Source organism: Gossypium hirsutum, chromosome D08 (genome assembly GCF_007990345.1).
Source record: "Gossypium hirsutum isolate 1008001.06 chromosome D08, Gossypium_hirsutum_v2.1, whole genome shotgun sequence".
In the NCBI taxonomy this organism is placed as follows: domain Eukaryota; kingdom Viridiplantae; phylum Streptophyta; class Magnoliopsida; order Malvales; family Malvaceae; genus Gossypium; species Gossypium hirsutum.
Window position 1 is genome coordinate 60,266,400 of NC_053444.1, and position 24,121 is coordinate 60,290,520.

A 24,121-nucleotide genomic window follows, 5' to 3' on the forward strand; every position below is an offset into this window, starting at 1 on the left:
ACTTTTAGAGTATTTTTATTTTGATTACTTAAAATAAAATACTTGTAATTTTTTCATTTAACTTTTAAGGCGCTTTCATTTCAGTAACTCAATTGTTAAATCTCTAACGGCAATTAAATTATACACACCTCATCATGTTTACACTTTCATTTTATCACCTAGTTTTTTTTTCAGTATTGAAGTTTTAAATTTCAAAACATTAAAATTAATTAACTAATTTATTAAAATAATTTATCTATTGATAATATCAATCAATTTGTTACTATATTATTGAAATTAAGTAATTTAATCTCCTTCTAAATTTTAAAATTTTATTTTATATTTCGAAATTATTCTTAATGAAATCAACTCAAATAACTCATATTTAATAATTATCTATGAAAAATACTTCATATTTAATAATTAAATTAATTATTTTTTTCTTCGTTTGGGTAAAAAAGTGATGAAAAAAAAATTCTAAGTCTTGTTTGGCATGGAAAATAAAATTAATTAATTGCAAGGAATTTTCTTTTCTCTTAGTTTAGCACGGAAAATTTAAGATCATATAATCAAAAGAAATTTGGGTTTCATAGAAAAATATTAAAGATGAGTTATTTGAATTGATTTTGATTTGGAAAACATAAAATAAAATTTAAAAAGGAGATTAAATTAATCAATTTATTTAATTTCAATATTATAGTAACAAATTGGTTGACATTATCAAGGGATAAATTTTTTGAACAATTTATTTAATTGATTTTGATGTTATAAAAATTGAAATTTCAATATTGGAAAAAGAAAAAGAAACTGAGTGACCAAAATGAAAGTGACTTAAAAGTTGAGTAAACAAAATGAAAGTGTAAACTTGATCTGGCATGTACAGTCTAATATCGTTCAAAATTTAACAGATAAGTGACTAAAATGAGAGTGTTGTAAAAATTGAATGACAAAATTCCAGGTATTTTGGATGACCTTTTAAACTATAAAACCATCCTCTTCTCCTATAGCTTCTTTTTTTCCCTTCAAATTCGATTCTCGTCCACATTGTTTTATAAGCATTTTACTCATTTTTTTCTTTGAAAATTAAAAATATTACCATAAACTGGTACGTTAAACAGTATCCTTGAGACACTCGTCAACAAAATCCTAAAACTTCACAGTTCTCAAGGGATGGTGTCTCCCAAGTCATACGGAATGAAGGGGCATAGTGTTGTCTTTGTCGTTTTTGGTTACAAGCGTAGTGTTGTTTAATGACTCATCACAGTAAAATCCAAGCAGTATATATAGAGAAAGGATTGCCATGTGATTCTGAAATTAAGGATAAAAATGTTAAAATAATATTAAATTATTGAAAAGGGATACAAATGATATAATGTTTTAATTTCATATAATTATGTTAATGTATATTGGTAGTCATAAATATTATTAACCCCTTCATATGTTTCAGAGGATTCATTCATTTATAGTCATAGCATTACAGAAAAGATTTTCCCTATCTCATATGCAACTATATCAGATAATCAAGCCCTTTTCACTTGTAACTATTATTCGTCCGAGCTACCTTCACAGTATATAGCATCAATGGGGACCAAAGCAGATCAGTACTTCCATGGAGCCAAGCCTGTCATATCCTTTATTTGCAACTAAATATGAATGTGCTGGACCGTAAGCATTTAACCTATTATTTATGGTTGCTTGGTACTAGTACATCATGTTACACATGCAACAATTTGGGAACTATATATAAATCTATGTATTATGGTTTTTCGTACGCCTTACAATTAAGATGCACAAATTGAGTCAGCTGTTTTTCGTACGCCTTATACTGCAAATTTTTACTCCTGCAGACATTAATGGATACTAGATAGCCATTGAAAACGAAAATATGTCATCATACCTCTTTGAAATGAGCTACAAACATAGGGCTTTGGGAGATAATTAATTAAGTAGAATCAGTTAAAGGGCAACTCTCCTTTGGCGGGTTCTCGTTGAACTAGATCCAGATTTATCATCCACGACCATTAACCTGCCAAAGGAGAGAAGCCCTACAAGGCTACAACTAGTTCACTTAGCTGATAATTTTCATTTTCTTGTGGCACAAAAGAAAAAGGGTGTAAACTGCAGTTGTGATTTAAGCAAAAGGGTGCAGCCGGAGATTTATAGGGTCTTGTACCAGTGGGAGAAGTTGTTTAAGGCATGGCATATGCGGAGGATATCCTTTGGTGCCTGCTTTCTACGCATTTCCGTGCAAAGCAAAGGCTCCTTTTTTCTTAAAAAGACTTCCAAATATTTGACAGATTCTATACTTAGCTTGATTGATTTAGACCTATGATTGTTTCTAATATTTCTCTTTTCATTGTGTCCATATCCATCTCTAGAAGGTGAAGGGAGGAAGGAAAAGAAATAAAAGGAAGAAAGAGTCAAGGCGAGATGCTTAGCTTTTCAGATTAGTATGTAGCAGCCAAATATGGACCTAGGGGTATATCCTTTATAATATTCTTTTTTGTTTTAAACCTGCTTAAAGATATGTTTTTCCCCTGGCTTTTGATTGTAATCTTTTCATCCAATGAGAAAATTTCCCAGCAGATTGTCAAATTATTTGCGATTTCCCTTTGTTTTCCACTTCCACAGGCTTGATGTTGTGAAAAATCTCCCCTCCTCTCCTCTATTTTACAAGTTAAAAGATAGCAGAAACGTTTATATATGTATGCATCTATAACAGGTTGGTAGTGACTAAATATTCTTTGCCATCTGGGATCCCTAATTTATTTATTTATTTAATGTTTTGACATTAAAATCGCAGGTAAAACCACAGAAGTAGTCAAAGCATGACAAAGGGATCAACAAAACAGTTCAGATATTTAGAATAGTAGTCATAAGCAATGTTGCAGCTGCTTTGGACCTGGGAATTTTTCCTAATCACTGAGCTTAATTTTCTAACTAATTAAGCTGAACTTTCAAACGAGTACAAGGTTTGAATCTCAACTATTACAATCCTTTCCCTTATTATCTTTTGCGCTAAAAACTAAACTGATGTAAAGCTATAGTATTAGCAGCAGTAGTAGTGTAAACAGAATTGCAGAACAAGTATATATATACTATAAGATTTCCAATGTCAAGCATTCATAACTGCAGCTTTTCACATATGATTTAAACTTCAAATTTGCTAGTCATTTCTTAACCAAAACAAGGAAAATTAAACCAACTTCAGTGACTTGGATTCTTAATTGGCTAGTCTCTCACTCAATATCTTCACACCCATGTACCTGCATGCATCACATCAAAATAGAAAATGTCAATTAAACAAATAGTTATCAACTTCAATGAATATGCTAAATTAGTTACCTTCCAAGCATCATTACAGTGGCCTGAGGATTAGTCCCAGGTGAGTCGTTGAACGTGGATCCATCGATAACCCTTAAAGCATCCACACCAAGAACCTTATAGTCAAGATCAACAACTTTACCAACTTGGCAACCTCCATGATAGTGCCATATAGTCATCACAGTGTCCTTGCAAAACACTTCCAATGGCATTGAAGGATTGTAATGTTTAGGCAACAAATTCAATGGGGCATTTGCAGTCATATTGAGAAGAATAGGCCAAGACAAAAACTCATATCTGAATCTAAAGAAAGCCTTTGATTCGATGATTTTCTCAATGGTTTGAATTCCTTGGACACATCTTTGCAGGTCTTGTGGATCCTTGAAATAATTGAAGGTAACTGATGGGTTATCGTTTGGATTTCGGGTCCGAAGCTCCAAATGGCCTGTCGAAATCGGACCCATAACTTTTTCTAGGATAAACCCACCTCGAAAAGTTGTCTCGTCAAGATTGTTCATGTATTCAACAGCTGGAGAGGAAGAAGCACCACCTGCGAAGTTTTCACCACTGGCGGCTTCAATATAGCTTCCAAAATGAGTGATACCAACAACTTGGATAAGCGAAACCTCAACTGGAAGAGGAGATGGGATGAAGACGGCGTTCATGGGGTTATCGGACATGCCTTGGCCAACCAGGGGCTGGTCAAGCACCACCGTGATGTCGTGGGACTTGAGATGTTGTGCAGGCCCCACTCCACTCAACATCAACAGCTGCGGGCTTCCCAATGCTCCCGCTGATATAATGATCTCATTTTTTGATCCTTGTTTAAGATATGCTTTGTGCTTGGCCCCTGTTGCATCTCTGAAAACCACTCCATGAGCCTTCGGCCTTCGTTTCCCTGCCATTGAAACCAAACACTTGGTCATTTTTAAGTTCAGACATATTTGCTCTAGTTATTAGTACATGATGTACCTTTAATTGCAAACAAGATTTTGTGCACAGAAGCATGCAAAAAGACGGTGAGCCCACTGGGGTTAGCATACTCCAATAAATCAGCTGCCGTGTGTCTATTCCCTTGTTGATCGAAGATTGTTCCACCCACTTTGGTCCCATAAATATGGTCATAAGTAAACCCATTGGATGGCATCACCCCAGCTTCCAGCAGACCGTTCCTTACAGCTGACTGCCATTGCCCCAGTGATGGCTCAAATGCCACTGATTTTTCCATCCATTGATACGATTCATTCACTAATCGTCCATCCCAACCCGCTTGCCTGATAATTAAACAATAAATATATAACCTTTTATTGTCAATGATGATGTAGGAAAAAACTTTATGGTGCAAGTGGACTACTTGATATATTCATCGCTGGCGCGTGTGTAAAATCCTGCATTGATACAACTTCCGCCACCCAACACCCGTGCACGTGCATTAATTACGCCATCTTCGGAGATGAACCGCTGTGATGGGGATGACCGGGAAAGGTCAGAGAGGGCAGCACCAAAGCTTGCCATTTTAGTTATGTTGGGGTTACCATAAGGGGAGCCACCACGTTCAAGGAGCAAGACGGTGGCGTTTTGAGATAATGTGGCAGCTAATGGACATCCGGCGGTGCCACCACCGACAATGATGTAGTCGTAATATGATAATGTTGAAGCTGATGTTGCATCGTACATGAACGAGTAGTTCGGAGCTATACGGATAGAGACGACATTCATTACAGTTTATTGTGCATGAAAATGATGGTATGGTAGTAAAATAATTCAAATAAAAATATAAGCATTAAAAACAAAAATTTTTTTATCATCTGATTTCTTGGATTTATTTGAAATATATGTTTCATGGATTCATTCCCTAGAAGATCTTCTGTTCGGAAATCGTGATAAGCCTCTTTATCGAAGGTTCACGCATGCATTATAGATAGGGGTGTTCATTCGGTTAACCGACCCAAAATTATTATAATCGAATTAACCGACTTTCCAAAAATTTTAACCGTTAACCGAACCGATTTTTTTAAAAAAAAATTAACCGAACTGAATTTTTTTCGGTTAATAAGGTCGGTTAACCGAATTAACCGAAAATTATGTATTTTTTATTTTTGGTTAAAAATTACCCGAATTACCCGAATTAACCGAATTACCGAAAAATACCCGAATTACCCGAATTTTTTTATTTTTTTTATTTTTAAAATTTAAAAAATTTATAAATTATTAAAGTAAATTGGGTTTTAGACTTTAGTAAATTGGGTTGTCTTTTAGTTTTAGTTTTATTGGATTGGGTAATTGGGTAAACTTTAGTTTTAGTTTTATTGGGTTGGGTAATTGAGTTGGGTAATTGAGTTTGGGCTGGGTTGGATAATTTTATTTATTAATTTTTTCAGTTAACCGACCGGTTTCGAACCGAATTAACCGTTAACCGAAAAATCATAAAAAAATTAACCGATCCCCGACCGAAAAAATTCGGTTAACCGACCGATTAACCGAATTCGGTCAATTAACCGAATTTTTTCGATTTTACCCGAATTATGCACACCCCTAATTATAGATCCATAGAAGTGTAATAAATCCTCCTACAAAGCGGATACTTTAGTCGCACAACCATATGGGCGGCATTAATTTCCCAATAAATGAAAGGGGTCCATGACAAATACCTCTAGGCATAATCGCTATGGCACTCACATTTTATAAATAAATAAAAATTATTTGTCCTTTTTTTTATTTTTTATTTTTTATTTTTTATCAAAGCACTCCATAATAAATAAAAAAATTAATATTTATTAACTTTATTGATGTGGTATACCTACGTATATGCAATTTAAACAATTAATTAAGTTTTTAAATTTTTTGAAAAAGTATAAAAATATTTTAAAAATTAAAAATTAAAAATTATCGAAATTATTTTTTTATAATTTTTAATTTTAAAAAAAATAATTAATTGCTAATGTGACATACCATGTCAATAAAGTTAACATTTTCTATTCATTTTGGAGTGATTTGACAAAAAATACAAGTTTAATGACTAAAAGAGATGAATAATTAAATGGAAAGCTAAAATGACTTTTTTGTAAACTTGAAGGGCCAAAAAAATAATTTTACCTAATAAATACTTAGGGAAAAAAGGACTAATTGTTGAAGTTTACACTCTAAAAGTCTAATTTTGTTACTAGCCTTTGTACTTTAATTTAGTCAAATTTAATTTTCTTACTTTTTCATATTTTTAAACTTTTGATCAAATAGTAACAATTAATTAATTAGACCAAATAGATAAGTATCTTAGGGTTTTTTTTTTTCTTATTTTGAAATTTCAACCTTAACTCAAGCTATAGTTGTTGAATTCATTAATTAAAATGATGTGATTTTTTGTGAACATTATGCAAAAACAATAAAATGAATTGTTCTGAGGCATATTAAGATTCAATCTTTGATTGACATTGCACATATGAAAATATGTTTATCACATGCATAAGAGTTTAAAAATAATATAAAATTTAACTGTTATTGTTTGGGGTCACAATTAAAATTTTAAAATTCAAGAAGTATAAGAATAAAATATTCAAATTAATATACGTGAACTACATTCACAACTTAGGACGGATGAAATTATAAATGTAAAAGAAAATGTTGACTTGTACCTTAATCAAGCTGATATATGAAAATACATAGAAAATTGATGAAAATAAGTACTGCATACAAATATATATGATATATTTAAGAAACAAAGTTATCTGATGAAATTTCTAAATATATATATATATATCTGCTTCCTTTGTATTAACTGTACTGGTTGATACTTAAGTTGGCGTATGTTTATGCATTAAAAATGCATTACATTGTATGATATTAGTCCTAAAAGTAAGAATTCATCCTATATCATGTTGATTATGATTATGGATATAATGAATGTTAAATGAATTGCGATAGACATCCATGAGAGGAAAATATAAATCTTTATTCTTTAGAGCATTCATTAACAAAAGATTTTAATTTTTTCTTCAAACAGTATTTCGATTCTTCTTAACTTGTGTTTATGGATCGACCAAACTAAAAAAAAAAAAACACCCTTCTAATATGGTTATTACAATATATATGTCTATTATCTATATAAAGCAAAAGAAATATATGAAAATTTGAAGCAACACCTGTTTCAGTGGCAGCAAAGCCATGAAAGAAGAGAAATCCAGCTAAGGCACCTGCAAAAAGCCTCCACCACCACCCAAGATTCATTGTCCCTATACCACAAACTGCAATAGGCAAGGCAACACTTTATCATATATGAACTGATGAGGGTAGCGCTCCATGTATACCAACAAAACCCAAACCTGGTTTTGTCATCTGTTTATATATATACCTGAGAAAAAGAGAAGGCTAGGAAATGAAACTCAAGTGTAGGTAGGGATTCTCCTTCAAATGTAAATAAATACTGTGGCCTTGCCTACCTGCATTTTTTACTAATATATAATGCTGATTGACATTGCAAACAAACCGACAAGTGGAGGCAGAGGGGGCAGTTGAGCCTGGTTTAATGCACCTAATATTAGCTTACACCTTCATATCTCCATGTTCCAGAGGTTTTAGCCCCACAAAAAGTAGTTAAGTTTAGAAAACTAATTCCACACTTTTTCCTTGTTTACTTGTATTAGCGCTATTACTTGCTTTCTTCTTCTGCTCTTTTTAAATTACCATTTTTTTATGTTTTTAAATTATAAGTCTCCTGGGAGAGATGAGGTGCAATATGGTAAAATAATATCTTAAGTTGTATATTTAATTAATGTGATGCCACATAATGGTCCAAATTTCGGGTAATTTACCATTAAAAGCCTAATTTTTTTTAAAATTTATCGAAATGGGCCCGATATTTTATTATTTACCGGAATGACCCTTTTTCCCCCAAATCGCATTCACGTCAACACGAAGTCAGGGGACGTGTCAGCAAATCGTGTCCACGTCAGCGCGCTTTACTGATGTGGACACAAATCGCGTCCATGTAAGCGCGATTTGTTGCCACATCAGCAAAGCGCGCTGACGTGGACGCGATTTGTTGCCACGTAGAGCGCCACTAGGGAAGCGATTTCCCAGCGCATGAACAGTGCAACGGTCATTTTTTTTACCGTTGCCCCCCAACGGTCAAAAAAAAATCTATAAATACCCCTCACCCTTTATTTTTTTTTCACAAACTAATCCTCTCTCAAATTTCCTCTCAATTTGCTCTCAGATTCCTTCCAAATTTCTCTCAAATCCATATTTAATCTCAATTTTCTCTCAATTTCCTCTTAAATTTCTTTTAAATCCCTATTTTTAAATAATTTTAAAAAAAAATTATTTTTTTAAATTTTTTTAAATCGTAAAAATTTGTCTTTATTATTAAATCAATGGCCGGAGAATTGACTCGTCTTGATAATCAGCACATATCCGTCGAACAAATGAAAATGATAAGTGTTAAATTTAATTTTTAAATATTATTTAAGATTTTTTTATTTATGCATTTTTAGATAATTATTAATTTATTATTTGTTATAAAAGTCTGTAGATCGGATATTGGAATGCTATATCCGGAATATGCATGCTCCTCCATCACCGTTGGTAGAGAACTACTTGCGGGAAGCGAGTTTTTGGCACGTGGCGACGGTAGGCCGGGGATGCAAGTTGGACTCGAAACTTATCAGTGCGTTGATCGAGAGGTGGAGACCCGAGACACACACTTTCTATCTTCCATGCGGAGAGTGCACTATCACTTTGGAAGATGTCAGTTTGCAATTGGGATTGCCGGTGGACGGGTACCCAGTCATCGGGTCTGTTCAATCTGGCGATTGTGGAGCGGTGTGCTACGAGCTTTTAGGCGCTATTCAGGAGAAAATTAACGGAGGTCGGATTGAGATGGGCTAGTTACGAGGCACATTCCCAGATCTGAATGATTATTCAACCGAAGTAGAAAGAACCCGATATGCTCGGGCATACATTCTTCAAACAATTGGAGGTTATCTGATGCCGGACTTGTCACAGAGCCGCGTACATCTAAGATGGCTGCTGAAACTCGTTGATTTTAGAGCAGCTAGTGAATTGAGTTGGGGGTCTGCCGTCTTGGCAACATTATATCGGGAGATGTGCGGGGCGACGCTACCGAGTAAAGCAAAAATCAGAGGTTGCCTGTCACTACTGCAGTCATGGGCACGATTTCGCTTTCCATTTCTATGTCCTCGAGTGGACCACCCATATACATTCCCACTCATAACGAAGTAAATTTTATATTAGATTTTACAATTATTATGTAGATTTTTAAAAATAATAGTATGTTAAAAATTTATTGAATTAGGTGGAACCATCCGGCAAGTCATGCTCGATTACCTACCTCTCTTGAAGATATACGGCTTCTATTAGACCAATAGTCGGAAGCACATGTAAGTATTAAATAAAATTGATATTTCCATCATTCGCTAGTCGATTGGTATTTAGTATTTAGTATTTAGTATTATATATATAACTAATATTTCTATATTGTTCATATAGTTTCAATGGACACCATACGAGGATCCAGCAATTCGGGCAGTAATTTCGGATGAGTTCTTACAAAATCCAAACGCTTGGCACGCGAAAGTTGCGTTGATCAGCTACGCGACCGTGGAGATGCACTAGTCAGACAAAGTGTTTACGGCAATTTGGATGTAGACAACCGATTCTCGTGGAACCTGAGGTGTTTGATGATGAACACAAAATCGACCTATGGCAATTGAATATGGATTGGCCGAGATATTGGTCCGAGTACATCCAAATGTGGGAAGATCGGTGTGATTATATACCTACTCGGGAACCGATCATCATTCCGGAGTTAGCGTGCGTGTCAAAATACATGCCATGGTTTATGATCCATGGCAAGCCGTATTTACTGTTGGCAGAGGAGAGGCAGCGGAAATTACGTGTCCAGAGGGAAAGACGCGGGTCTTTAAATCCAAGACGAAAGGACGATGATGCTGGCCCATCAACGGGGCCCAGACATTCACTCGGCCCATCATTAGTGGCCATTCAATCACCAGGCCCAACGAGATCACCGACACAGTCACCCGACCCAACAGTTCAACCGACGATACCCACGGTGCAGCCTTTTCAGATGATGCCAAGTGCGTTTCCTAGCCCTTTTATGTATCTTAACCCTTCTATGTTTCCTTTTTCGAGTCCTATGGCAGGTTGGAGCCAATGGCCCAGTTCAGCTCCATTTCCTATTATGCCGAGTAAACCGTCGATGTATAGGCCAGCGGGGCACGAGGGATCGCAAAAGGGGTCGTTGGGGAGCTCTTCTTTTTACCAATCCCCACCACCATATGGGTTTCAAACACCGTCGCCGTTGGTCATGCAAACACCTCCACATTCACTATTCTATTAAGGTGGCTCATCGTCCCAACTCCGACAACTAGATGCCCTACCGGAGGAACCAAAATCCCCGCCGGAAGAACCACAACCGCCGCCGGAAGCTGGACAAAGGAGGATCCAGCGTGTAAACATCGACGGGTGCCATGTGGCACTGAATCCGGCAGACACGGAGATTGATTTGTATTCTAATATATTTGTACAAACATTTTGAATATTTTGATATTATTTGATGTAATAAAATATAAATATTTTTGAGTTATTACTTAAAAACCCTAAACTAATTTATTAAAAATTTATAAATTTATAAATTATAATTAAATGCATAATTTAATTGACAAATCTTAAACCCTAAACCCTAATCCATTGTTTGTTTACTTTTTTCTCCAAAACCTTAAAAATCCTAAAAACCTTAAACCCTAACCCTAAAACCAAAAACCTAACGTGGGATGAACGGGGAAAACACGTCCCCAGGGGCGCGCTACGTGGCAGCAAATCGCGTCCACGTCAGAGTGCTTTGCTGACGTGGCAACAAATCGTGCTTACGTGGACGCGATTTGTTGCCACGTTAGCAAAGCGCTCTGACGTGGACGCGATTTGCTGACACGTCCTCTGACTTCGTGCTGACGTGGACGCGATTTTAGGAAAAGTGGCCCATTCCGATAAATAATAAAATACCGGACCCATTTCGATAAATTTTAAAAAAAAATGGCTTTTTTTGATATTTTGCCCCCAAATTTCATTTATGTTAATAACACACTTCAGTATATTAAATGTTAGTTTGGCAATGCTTTTGAAAAATGCTTTTAAAAAATGCTGTGAAAAAATATTTTTGAAAAGCTTGGTTTAAAATTTGAGTGTTTAGCATTACTGTTAAAAAGTGCTTTTGAGAAATAAAATGTCTATTTTAGACATATTATTATCAAGTAACAAATATACATTTAAATAATATTTAAATTAGTTAATATTATTATATTTTAGTAAGAATATAAAAAATTATTATAACTTGTTAACATTTTAATATATGAAATATAAATTTTAAATATTTTTAAGTAATAAATATAAATTTAATTAGAATATATAAACTATATTTTAAATATTTAAATATAACCATTAAATATTTGTAATTAATATTTTTTAAAAAAAATATTTTTTATTTTTGATTAATGATTTTAACACATTTGTAATTAAACACAAGAAAAAAAAATTCTATATTATTGGAAGGGTAAAAAAATAATTAAACACCAAAAACGTTTTTGAAAGAAAAAAAACTAAAATTTTTAGCTTTTCTTTTTTAAAATTCTTTGGAAAAACACTTCTGAAAAGTTAAAAATTTCAACCAAAATCAGATTGGTCTGCACAATTTTTTAGCTTTTCTCCAAAAGTGCTTTTGGAGTCAGAAGTTTTTTTTAAGCTATGAAGAACTGGCCCTAAGTAATAAATAACTAGGCTTTTGCATGTTTACATGAAGATTATGTAAATCTTTAAGAAAATAATGTAAGATTCAAGCGTCTAAACTAAAGAAAATAATGAGATTAGCTGAAACAGGTTACTTAATAACACTATCACGTGTAGTTATGGAAAATACAAAACGAAATGGGGTCGAACTTTACAAGCTTTTCGTTGCTGCTTCCACTGGATCTTTTCTGTCTCATGTTAAAAAGAAAGGCAAACAAGTTCCAGTAGAAGGAGCAAAAAGAAGCTGAGGAAAGCGGCGACCCTATTCTATTAGGCTGGGAAATACACTCTTAAAAATTTTTAAAAAAGAAAAAGAAAAAAAAAAGTCAACAAAAGGATATGAAATACTGTTCAAACTACTCCTCTTGTGCTCAGTAGTCTGTAGAAATGTACAGTTTTAGGAAGGTATGGATCTTGCTATATTTACATGCACAAGTGAGGAGTTTGGTTTACAAACTACCATGTTGTAACCATTTTGACTTGTAGGATTGTGCCCTACAAGGAGCAATGATCTCGAGTGCACCGACAACACATTTCCGATATGAGAAATCTACAGTTGTCTCATCTGTTCTAACCAAAAAGAAACAACGACTGTCTGCATGATCGGGATGATGCCCTACCTGCAAAAGATATGCAAATGAAGCATTAAAACAACTTTTGTTTTCTTTTTTCATTGTCTCATTTTTTGCTTTCTTTTTCCTATTTTTCCAGTATCACGTACCTTTATTTCCTTAGCTCCAGATCCGATCTTCTCAACTCTATGAGGGTGAAAGTACAACGCCATCATCAAGGTATCCCAGTCAGCTTCACTTACACGGTGATCAATAGGATATCTGCAGTCGGCACAACCATGAGTTCAGAGAATATTAGGAATTTGGGACAGATATAAAAAGCTATTAGAATATAAGAGCACCAAAGCCCATGTACAATACCAACAATGGAGGAAAAACTTGAGCACTATAAACATAGAACATAACCAACAACTGGAGGAAAGCTTACTTGCGCAAAATATTCTTTACATTACGCTCAAGCCTCTGAACGTCATTCAAGGTTAGACGTCCTCTCAAGAGTGACCTTGTTTTCGTTTCAATCTTCTTCCACTCATCAAAGACAGAGTCACGAAGAGCTCCCTTGAACGGAGAACTATGTTTCTCAGATGTAGGGTTAAAAACTTTAGGTACTTCAAACTCTATATCCTGCTTCTTGGAATTAATAGAATCTCCTAGCAGCTTATACACATCAACCGGTTCTGCAAGCTCTTCATCCTGAAAAATAGTAATGGGATGGATGGATGGATGGATGGATATAATGACAGTTACTAGCCAAAAATCTCTTCTTCTTTTTTTTTTTAAGAAGGAAACTAAAGGAAGAACCAGTAGACTACTAAGGAATTTGGATCTAAACCTCGAGAGTATAAAATAACAATGATTAAAAATGTAAAACTTGATTAATTTGAAGCACTATTAAACTTATATACAGCTCCATCTCAAATACAGCTAAGAAAGTAGCGTAGCTCATTTTTATACCTTGACCAGATTGAGAACAAGTGAATCTGTACTACAAGCATCAAAATGTACCTCATGCACAGGATAGTCCTGCCCTTGAGATACGAAATTGAGCTCTTTGACTCAGAAATTTCCAAGTCAGTGATATGACAATAGGATCCTTCACAAGTGTTACTCTCTTAGTTGAGAAACATTTACCATCAAGATGCATTCTCTTCTATACATATTTCGCTCGAGTTTCTTTATTGCTGACTTGGTCCCTCTCAAAAACCAATTACATTCTGAAGAGAACCTATTTCCACTATCCTATTCAGCATCAGTTGGTAACAAGCCCAAATCCGTAACTCCATATCACTTCCGGAATGCATTATTCATAAAATAACTTTAATGGTATCTTACGTCTCACCCATTGTTTGCCTCTCTCTTCTTTTGAACCAAAAAATAGGGGGAGACGCTTAAATATTCAACACCCAACAATTTCCAACCAGTTAAATGCAACTATAGTGAAAATCTAATCCACAATGCTACATATTTAAAACAACAGCAAGATCTGCATAAAATACCTTCATAGAATAGACTATATCAAACTGTCCACCAGTCCCAATACGAGGAACCCTTCCCCAAGCCAATAGGTCAATGGTCCCTTGAAGATTATCCGCAACTCCAGTCTTTGCAGCTTTGACAAAGCAAGCACTAGGGTTCTACCACAAATTGTATAAAGCTAAGTTGACTATAAAAATGACAGCTACTTAAACATTTTATATTAAGAGCATCAAAGGGGAAACAATGACAAGAACTAACTGAAAAGCATGCTTGCATGAAAGGAGAAGAGACAAATGCATGTTCTCTTTGTTGTTTCAAGCCTTTTGAATTTAAACCAACAAACTCCCCGGTAGCTGACAGACAATTGGCAGCAAGGTGCAGATGTTCATTTAGTATAGACTTGCCAGTATCTGATATTGCACTCTTCATATTCTGCATAGAGAAACGCATGAGCAAGTTAATATATGCAGTTACCCTTAAGCTTTTGTGCAAGTAGAAAACAGGGAATAAAGTATAACAAGGATAACAAACATTGAGAAAGAATCTCCATCCAGCATCTATTCCGAATGCCAAGCAAAACTGATTAATGTTATCTGGATGACTCCGTGTCCAATCGATTATATCCATTAGTTGGAGGCAATCATTCATAAGCACACTCCAGAGTTTCGTTATACCAAAATCGCCAGATACAGAAACCCTCAAGTAAAGTTCACCAGGAGCAGGTTTATGAGAATTTGGGACTCTGAAATCCTCATTCCATAGAATTTCCACCTTCTTGATCTCCGGGAATCCTAAAGAAAATTTCAAAAATTTGAAGGCAGAAACAGATGAATATCACCAACTTGTAATCAACTTGTAATGCATATCTACAAAGATGCATGTCACATCTTTTAGGCCATTTGATATTTCTGGTGGTTTAAATATTGCCTTTTACATTTGACCAGACCCTACTAAAGATTCTGCTTTTCCTACCAGAAATTTGGTCATACAATGATACAAGTTCAAATATCAGAACTTCCTCCAATAAACAGACGTAATCAAAATAGGGAATTAACAGTTATAGGTAAAAGATAAGAAATGCACACTGAGGGAAGGCATAACCTTCAATATTTTCAAAAACAGAGTGATAGAAATAGTCTACCAGCAATTCACATGGCAAATTTAGATTCCAACAATATATTCTCAATCTTGGCGGTAGTTGTTCAAAGACCAATAATAAAGGTCTAAGCCATTTCACCAAATCAGCCATCAAATGGGATTCCTAACACTAGTCAATTTGCTCCTTTAAAAAAAAAATACTAGTCAATTTGGATGCAAGTACATACCTTTTACCACTGCTTCCAGAAGGGAAGGTATCACCATGTCTTGAATCACATCCAGTTCTATACGAGAAGTTTTACATTCAACAATTGTGACAGTGATACAAAACGTATCATCTTCATTTTCCATGTCAATAATAGAACAGGCCCTGTCATTCAATCAAACAAATAAGAAGCAAAATAAAGCTCTAGGAAGTAAACAATAATGCTAGCAGATTCAATTACAGCGACCATTTTCCACCCTTCAGAATTCAAATGCATTGGAACAACTACCATCTGGAAGCATATTATTGAAAATTTGAAGCCCTCAAATGAAATAATTAAATTGAATTTATGCTGATTATAGTTTTTCATGCATCTAACCATACAACTTTGAGACAGGCTGAGATTAGATTGACAAGGACCACAAAAATCAAGGCATAAACTTGGGTGCAAGCCATGAAAACAAAAGATTGAAGCTCTATTTCTGCATCAGAAAGTGATAATACATGTACAAAGATATAGGTCCTGATCTTAATATTGACAGAAAAAGCACAAATTTGGGGTCTTCAAGATTTGTTTCAACAGGGACTAGAGGGAAAAGAGCAATACATATTACGAGTGCCTCCTTTTTGCAACATCTACACATGCTAAAAAGGGGCAAACTTACTTGCTTGTAACTTGCATGTCGGGCAAATTGATTTTCCATAGTCTTTTGGCATTCGTGCAGTGCATGTGAAGAGCATCAATAATAGAATGCACTGTTAGCCTCCTCCTTTTCACAATATCCTGGAAAGTAAATAATTTTGATGTGAAACTTTGAAGTGGAAATCTTATCAACATAGATACACCACTTGCGTATCACAGTACCTTAAACACATGAAAATGGCAAACCCAAGGACTGAAACGGTTTTCACTAGACATCTGTGGAGAGAAGCTAGTGCCATATAACACATTAATAAATCTCAAATAAAAAAGCATCAAAGTAATGGGAAAAATAAATCACAAAACGAGAAAGGACAAGACAATGAGAAAGGAACTTAAACTCACATTATTGAGACAGTAGACACAATATCTTTAAAGATCAGCCTCTCCAAATGATTCTTGACTTCTAAGGCTCCATACTCCTGACCGTGCCTTCTCCTTACAAGTTTACCAGATAAAAATAGTGACATAGTCTGGTCAGCATTGCTTCTTTTAGAACCACACTCAAGGACCCTCTGAGCAATTTAATCAGAATAATATGTTAGCATCCTACCATCTGCAATAATATGTAAAGTAATTTTGGTGGACTGAATCATGGTGGTGCATGAACATAAAAAGAAATCATATGCCACTTAATCTATTAGAAGGTACATTACGAAGCAGCATGTATTGTAGTTGACCATGAACACGTAAAGATCATTTGTTTTTGTTCTCAACAGTGTCAAGGTCCTTATCAACTCTATTAGGTAGGTTTCAGCACAGTAATTTTTTATCCTTCAAATTTCCTTTAGATGAAAAGGTCACCCATTTCCTCATCAGGTTGGAGGGAAAGAAATTCTTTGACAAGTTTTTTAATTCTTCAAAACACCATCGGGGATGGGAGGGGTAGAGGGAGGAGGAGGTGGAGGTGGAGGTGAGGAGATAGAGAGAGCACCTTCAAGTTCAGCAATGGAGAAGATTCAAGTAGACTAATTGGCTGATCCAATGCACTATATGCAGCCTCAGAAATGGCACAGGCAGATAATGAACCAACAGGTTGTCCACCTATTCCATCAGGAAGACTATTGCCCTGACTTACTAATTTGTCAGGGCAACTAGTTGGACTAAATGTACCCTTATCGATATTATAACAGAACTGAACAACCTGATCTCCATATGCATTCCTCACAGTTCCATCATATGCTGTGCATAGATCACGCATGAAGAACATCAACCTTCGTGACAGCGTCCCAGGAAGGTCAGCATTGTCACTGAAAGATGTGTCTCGAGTAGTCACTGAATGAACAAAACATTCTAATGGATTCAGACCCTTCACAAACGAACTTTCGACCACAGCATAGGGGATATATTTCTTAGCAGACTCATCAGTATCATCAACCTTTTGGGTTAAGATGTGAGACTTTTGATTATTCCATGCAGCACATGAGAGCTGATGAGGAAATCTGAATGATAAAGGGACAAGTGAATGTTGCAATCCAAGACACATACTATGCTGTACTAACTTCAGCAAGTTACCCTTGCTCCCTGCTTTGAACATGGTGAATAATGAATTGTCTTTATTTGCATACTTGTAGAGTAAATTCTGAATATCACGGAAAACTTGCTTAAATGAATCAACAGAAGCTTGGCTAAGTGCAGCAGATCTTTGTTTCTCATAGCAAATCTGCTCAACATCCAAAACCATGAACCTATTAGTTTCTTCATCGTTTCCAGCAAGGAAATCTTGACAAGAATCAACCATTAACTGCTTGAAGTTACATGTCTGCTCTGCTTCTTGCAGACCATAGAAGATTTCATCCATCATGTTCTTTTGTGAATCTGTGTCAGGAGATAGATATAGGTCCAAGAGTGAAACACTCAAACCCCTCATTGACAACCACTCACAAAGAACTTCCTGAGCAGCATGCAAAAAGTCAAGGACCTTTCCTTGGAAATGCTTAATAAGACTTTGAAAAAGGTTGCCGTCAGCATCTCGTAGCCAAGAAGACCCTTCAGAAGAACATATGAGATCCCCATTGTGGATTACAACATCACTTGGTGCAAAAACATAATCAAATTCGGGAGGAAAGAGCATGCTAAATAACTGCTTTCCAGTCCAAACAGGATTACTTAGCAAAGGAGCTTTGACAATGGCTGGCAATGGTGAATGATTAGGACAGAACATTTCCAGCTGTTGCATCTGGAACAGGTTCAATAGTACCCCGTCCTCCTTGACCAAATAAGCAGCCGTTAAACTATCATGACTGAGTGAAAGCAGATTTCGACCACTTTGGCCATTAATTAGCTGCCTATCCAAAGAAACAAGCTCACTGAGCTCAACCCTTGTGTTAATGGACTGAGGAACATAACCATGAAGGCAATCACCATCAAAATCTCCACGAAAAGGGGAACATATTAGAGGGTTTATCGAAACAACTGAATTGACAGGTAGAACTTTAACAGATAGCGCAATGAGAGAGTGCTGATGTATAGAAGGAGGTCTATTTATAAGTACTGTATCCCCATCATTTAGGGGCCTATAGATAGTGTCCCCTACTTGGACCTTTTCATTATGACGAATTCTAACTAATTTACCTTCTCTCCTAATGCGAATCTCACCCTTCTCAAGAATACGCAGATTACAACAAGTTTTCAATCTCTCCTCATTCCACCTGTTCAGTTGCTCAGCGATTTGCAATTTCTCGGCAACATGACATGGGATACCAATTTCAGACAGTTTAAGATTTGGGTTTCCAGTAAGAACCATGCGGAAGCAATGGTCGTTTCTCTTCCCAAGAATAACATCTTTCATATATCTTAAACCTGACATGTTGGAAGCAGAATCTTTATTCTTTTTCAGAGCAGCAATGAGTGCAGAATCTTCAGTTGATGGCTTCTCCACATGCAGCTGCACGTTGAATGCAATCAAAGAAAGAGAGCATAAGGTTCCATGAAAGTTGGACCAAATTTTAATTAAAAAGGAAGAAAGGTATAACTTGCCTTAGAAATTTTTAGGCATTCCAATACATGAGAGCTCAATTCATTTGCTAGCCCTCTGAAGTCAACCAGTTTCTTGTAAACCCTGGTTCTTTCATCCTACAACAAAACCATATTAACCAGAAAATTCAGTAAAACTGAAAAGAAAACAAATGTAATGCATATAATAAGATAAACCATCCATATCAACCACAACCTTGGAAGCATGTAAATGAGGATGTTCAAAGTAAAGACTCTTACAAAGATCAATCGCTGCGCATTAGAAGATGTATGCATGATTTCTGTCACTCGGTGACTATTGGGTGTCACAGGAAAAAAATTGAGGAAAATAGAGTCTGCTTCTGAAATAAACTTTTTAATGAACTCTGGATCAACGTCCTTCAACAAATGTCGAACCTGAAAACCAATAAGCATTATGCACTCATCAAAGTAGTGAAGGAAGGTCTGATATATATATAAGGGGAAGGGGTAGGCCACTCCAATGCTTGATTCCGCTCTACACTTTAAAAGAATATTTGAGACTTGAATAATAGTTTCCAAAACCAAAATACTCTTCCAGTAATATAGCAACTAGGATATATTATATATTAACACATGAAACAAATTAGGAGATATTTTCCTTCATTTTTCCTTCTTCATATGCAAGTAACAACAATTTTCCTTGCCAAGAAAGCTGAATTAGAGCCATATCTATTATAATATCATAATGGTTCTATAGAAAGCAAAATCCCATATAAACCCATGATAGTTTTCAAATCACTAACAGTTTTAAGTTTTGGTTAAAACGATATTATTGTATGACAAGATTCCAAAACCAATTCGCATTTGCCAACCGGAATGTTTGCATTTTATGGAAACAACCAACTCACTCTCTTCCACCTTCCAAAAACTACCACCAGACATTGTTAAGAATCAAATAATTGAGTTTTTTTTTTCCTTCATAGTTAAAAATTCAATGTTGGTAAATATCAATGCAGACAAAATAAAGTAGGAAATGAATAAAAAATTCACTGCAAAACATATATCAACAAAAAGTTTTTAATTAGTATGTACCAGATTTAGTGGATTGCATTCCCATAAATAAATCATATGAGATGACATTAGAGACAACAAAGAAATATAATTTTTTCATGTGAATTGGAAAAGAACATGATACCTGGGCATGTGATAGGACTCTTCTACCTGGTTTCACAAAACCTTCTTCTTGTTGTTGATCTTTTGGAATAAAGTCCCAGTAATCTGCAGGTAATGCTTGCCTTCCTCTCTTCCGGACCTTCATTAAAGAATTTTCACTTACCTCTACCATGATTGCACTTTTTCTGAAAAGCTCTTTCGAGGTTATCTTGAATCGCATGGGTGGATACCACTCTATTGAATTCCCCTGTTTCCAGAAATCATTAGTACAAAAAAGGGAAAAAAAAGGATTAAGAAAACAAGAAGCCAGACAAACTTACAACACAATATTTACACCCCTTGGTTTCAAGTAATCTGGCTATAGAATTAGCACCCTGGTACATGCAAGAAAAAAAAACATCAAAATTGCCTACACCAGGACATAGTTTGCTCAAAAAAGAAAGTAAACATACTACCAGAAAATCGGATCCTAGAGGGTACTCTCACTTCTAAAATCAGCATAGTTAAAAACAGTTAAAAGTCATAACTTGCAGAAAATTAAATTGTGCCAAAAGGGATACAGGCTTTGTTTTGAACTTTAAATTCTTCAAATATTATTTTAATTTCTATTTTATCCTTTTTCCTTTCTTTAGGATCACAAGAAGGAATAACAATAATATGTTATAATGGAAGAAAAAGGAAAAATTATAACAGTATGATGATCCTCAGTTGATGAAGGTGAGAGGTACCCGACCTTCATCCATAGATCTTTCCGGATCGATTTACATCCTGGGCAAATCTTATTTAATATATGTACAACTTCTGAAAGAAAAAATGGATGGAGTATTGTGTATGGAAATTTAATAACCCCAAAATGGCCTACAAAGATGAATGGAAAGAAATCAGTATGTTACTGATAGCTACATAAAGAAACAAAAAAGTTAACAGATGCAAAATATCATTTAAGTTTTTCTAATTCGATATCCACCTTCACATTGTTTCATATCTCTGGCATCACAAGTGGTGCAATGATTAGAAAAATTCGGAAACCCCAACCTAGGATCAGACACCTCACTGGGTGCAGTAATTTCCAAGATAGACATGTTCTCCTGTGTCACAGTATCAGAAAAGAAAAATAAGTGCTCAAATTGCTACAAGGAATTGAAATATGGACATAATTAAAAGACTACATGATTGTTCGTTTCCATGTCCAAAACAATCTGAAGCATAAAGTTAAGAAGAAAAGCATACAATAACCGTGAAGCAATAATTGTCCTTGAAAACAGAAAAAGCATGAATCAGTGACTAAACTATAAAGAAAGAAGGCCAGTGGCAGGAAAAAATAGATAACATGAATGGCTTCATGGAAAGGAACATCACAAACTAAAATAGAACCAAGCCAAATTTAAGGATCTATATGGAGATAGGGGGAGATGCCCCAATGACAATATAAACATATATCACACAGATTGGACTGTGTTTTAGATTACCAGAAGGTGGGTGTGGATTGAGTGATCCAAATCACTCAACTCATTCCAGTATTATCAATTCCAGCATGGAAATAAACAAAGAGATAAAACAGTACTGAAATATACTTACATTATCAGCGTCGTTCGAGACATGAAATTTTATGCCAGTCAGAAAGGCAGTTGAATTTTCTTGCTCTTCAGATGAGTCACTTTCCATGGAGGCCATTGACTTTTGACTTCTGATGACCAACAAGCAATCAATATAGCATGCCGGCAAGAATTCAAATAAAGTTTAATATAAAATTACAAAGACAGAGATAAGATGATTAAACATTGGATCACAAGAATTACAATTAAAACTATATTTAGTTCAAAAAGCAATTTCCAAGGAATAATAACATACACCAAAGATGTCTCAACACATGAAAGCCTACGAGCACAACATCCACAGTAATATAAATAACTAATAAATCATTTATGGAAGTCCAAGAGGTATTCCAGAGAGAGAAACTGCTCGTCAAAATTTGTTAAATGCATCTTAATCTAAAGCCCGTGCAATATCTCAGGCCAGCTGCCCATGAGAACCGGATGGATGAAAAAAGTTGCTCCATAATAAAGAATCGTACGGAGGTCCAACAGCAGTATTCTGAAATAAACCTTAAACATGTTTTTGTACATAGCTTCCTAGAGTAAAGAATGAGAGCAGTAAAGACGACAAACATTTAGTTTTCATTACCACCTTCTCAGTCAAAGAATTCAATTGATTGACTCAAACGTTTAAAGATTAGTTCTCTTATTTTGCTAGCCCAAAGCAACATAATCAAAATCAACAATGGCGCAAGAAAATTTAAGTACATAGAACTTTAAATTCAGTCCCAAAATATAGGAATCATGTTTAGAAGCAAAAAAACAATAGCTATAAATAGTCTGGAGGTCAGCAACAACAAACAAGCTATCACCACATTCAAATAAACCAAGTTGACATGTCCAGCCAGAAGGTATGCATTCGGCCATAAACCCTCCATATACCTCTAGGAATATAAGAGCTATGTTTCATTCATCTTTACTTAACCCATAAGGAGAACAAACATGCGGAGTTAATGAACTGCTATTTTCGAAATAAGCCTCGATTTAGAATTCAAGCTGCCATTTATAGCAGTTATAACCTGCCCGCAATTAATAAGTCTACATCATCATTGATAAAAATTCCAAGACATGTACCCACTATATCAATTGATCATAGGAAAAATGCACGAGTCATGGCCATCATCACTTGAAGAAAAAAAAAGGAGCACAGTGGATAATAGCAAACCATTAAAACTAAAATATATGGATAATCCCAAGTTCATAATTAGGTCAATCAACATTAACTGCCGACAGAATAGAACAGTATCATTGACAGGAAGTAAAACATAAACCTTAAGAAACGAATACACAAGAGGCAATATATAAACCACCACTGTTCTCATTGCGGAATCAGTCACAAAACAAAAACAGAATCCCTGCTTTAGCTCAAACGTTTATGCAACTACTACTGATATAAAACGATCAAGTTCATCAGTATACATGATAGCTCCAAGCACATTGTTTAATGCATCATGTTTTAAAACTAAATCAATAGTACTATACCGCAAACAACAAAAGAAAATAGCATTAACCGAGACCACCATGCAGAACAAGAAAACCTCCTTAGTAACTACAAAAAGACCCAAAAACCATAATCAAGTGTCAAAACAAACAAGATCATCACAATCAGCCAAAAACCCAAAAATCCATAGTGTAAAAAGACGCAGAAAAGAAATGGAAGAAAACATTGATCGCCAATCAAAACAAATAAACATGCAGCATTGATCAACACCCATAACCCGAAAAAAATATACATGAAAAGATAAAAACTTTACTCACTGTTGATAAAAAGGCAATGTACTTTTTCCACTGAAACGACACACTCCCGGCCTCTCAATGAGTAAATGAAAACAGAGAGAGAGAGAGAGAGTGAAAGAGAGGATGGATTATGAGAGACGGACCATCATTATGACTCTGTACAGTGAAACCATGTTGAAGAGTGTAGAGGGCAAAATTATAAATAAAAGAAAGAACTAGGGTCAAATCAACAACCTCGAAATTGATTTTTTGTAAAATCCCGAAAATTGAAAATTAAGAAAGAAAAAAAAACCGAGCGAGAAATAGAGAGATAAAGACGCCGCCGGTTTGTACCGAAGACAAATATAATTCCACCCAGTTCAAGAAATTAGAAGACCAATGCCGATGACTTAAAATATATTACTTTTTTTTTTTCTCTTGCTGTCGGATCAAATTATCCCTATTCTCCACCTTATTTACGATTCTGGCATCACCTTTCTCTTTTTTTAATTATCTTTATTGTGAACTT

General features: G+C 35.2%; 2 protein-coding genes and 1 long non-coding RNA gene across 6 annotated transcripts; 1 reads left to right on the forward strand and 2 right to left on the reverse strand.

The window, feature by feature from the left end:
* The first annotated feature begins 1,255 nt into the window (after window positions 1-1,255).
* Window positions 1,256-5,107, forward strand: LOC107930057 (uncharacterized). Its single transcript, XR_001692941.2, has 4 exons — window positions 1,256-2,458; window positions 2,611-2,701; window positions 2,783-2,951; window positions 3,672-5,107. It is a non-coding gene; the product is annotated as an uncharacterized lncRNA (long non-coding RNA).
* On the reverse strand, window positions 2,820-7,912 carry LOC107930056 (protein HOTHEAD). Of its 2 annotated transcripts, none has more exons than XM_016861617.2 (6): window positions 7,740-7,912; window positions 7,443-7,651; window positions 4,658-4,997; window positions 4,276-4,577; window positions 3,325-4,201; window positions 2,820-3,245 (listed from the first exon to the last, which is right to left on the reverse strand). In XM_016861617.2, the coding sequence occupies exons 2-6, from the start codon at window positions 7,525-7,527 to the stop codon at window positions 3,203-3,205; spliced, it is 1,647 nt and encodes a 548-aa protein (XP_016717106.2). In that variant the 5' UTR covers window positions 7,528-7,651; window positions 7,740-7,912; the 3' UTR covers window positions 2,820-3,202. The 2 variants fall into 2 exon arrangements, with proteins under 2 accessions (XP_016717106.2, XP_016717105.2); XM_016861616.2 differs by having other exon boundaries at window positions 7,443-7,544; window positions 7,652-7,807.
* Window positions 7,913-12,197: 4,285 nt separating this feature from the next.
* On the reverse strand, window positions 12,198-24,073 carry LOC107930048 (DNA-directed RNA polymerase IV subunit 1). Of its 3 annotated transcripts, none has more exons than XM_016861608.2 (19): window positions 23,635-24,073; window positions 21,860-21,965; window positions 21,249-21,369; window positions 21,015-21,139; window positions 20,602-20,655; window positions 20,304-20,528; window positions 19,388-19,543; window positions 19,151-19,246; window positions 17,106-19,058; window positions 16,517-16,686; window positions 16,337-16,403; window positions 16,137-16,255; window positions 15,494-15,636; window positions 14,700-14,959; window positions 14,427-14,600; window positions 14,189-14,326; window positions 13,120-13,385; window positions 12,842-12,953; window positions 12,198-12,740 (listed from the first exon to the last, which is right to left on the reverse strand). In XM_016861608.2, exons 2-19 carry the CDS (start codon window positions 21,953-21,955, stop codon window positions 12,570-12,572), a joined length of 4,446 nt encoding a protein of 1,481 aa, XP_016717097.2. In that variant the 5' UTR covers window positions 21,956-21,965; window positions 23,635-24,073; the 3' UTR covers window positions 12,198-12,569. The 3 variants fall into 3 exon arrangements, with proteins under 3 accessions (XP_016717097.2, XP_016717098.2, XP_016717099.2); XM_016861609.2 differs by having other exon boundaries at window positions 21,860-21,968; XM_016861610.2 differs by lacking the exons at window positions 21,015-21,139; window positions 21,860-21,965; window positions 23,635-24,073.
* Window positions 24,074-24,121: the final 48 nt, after the last annotated feature.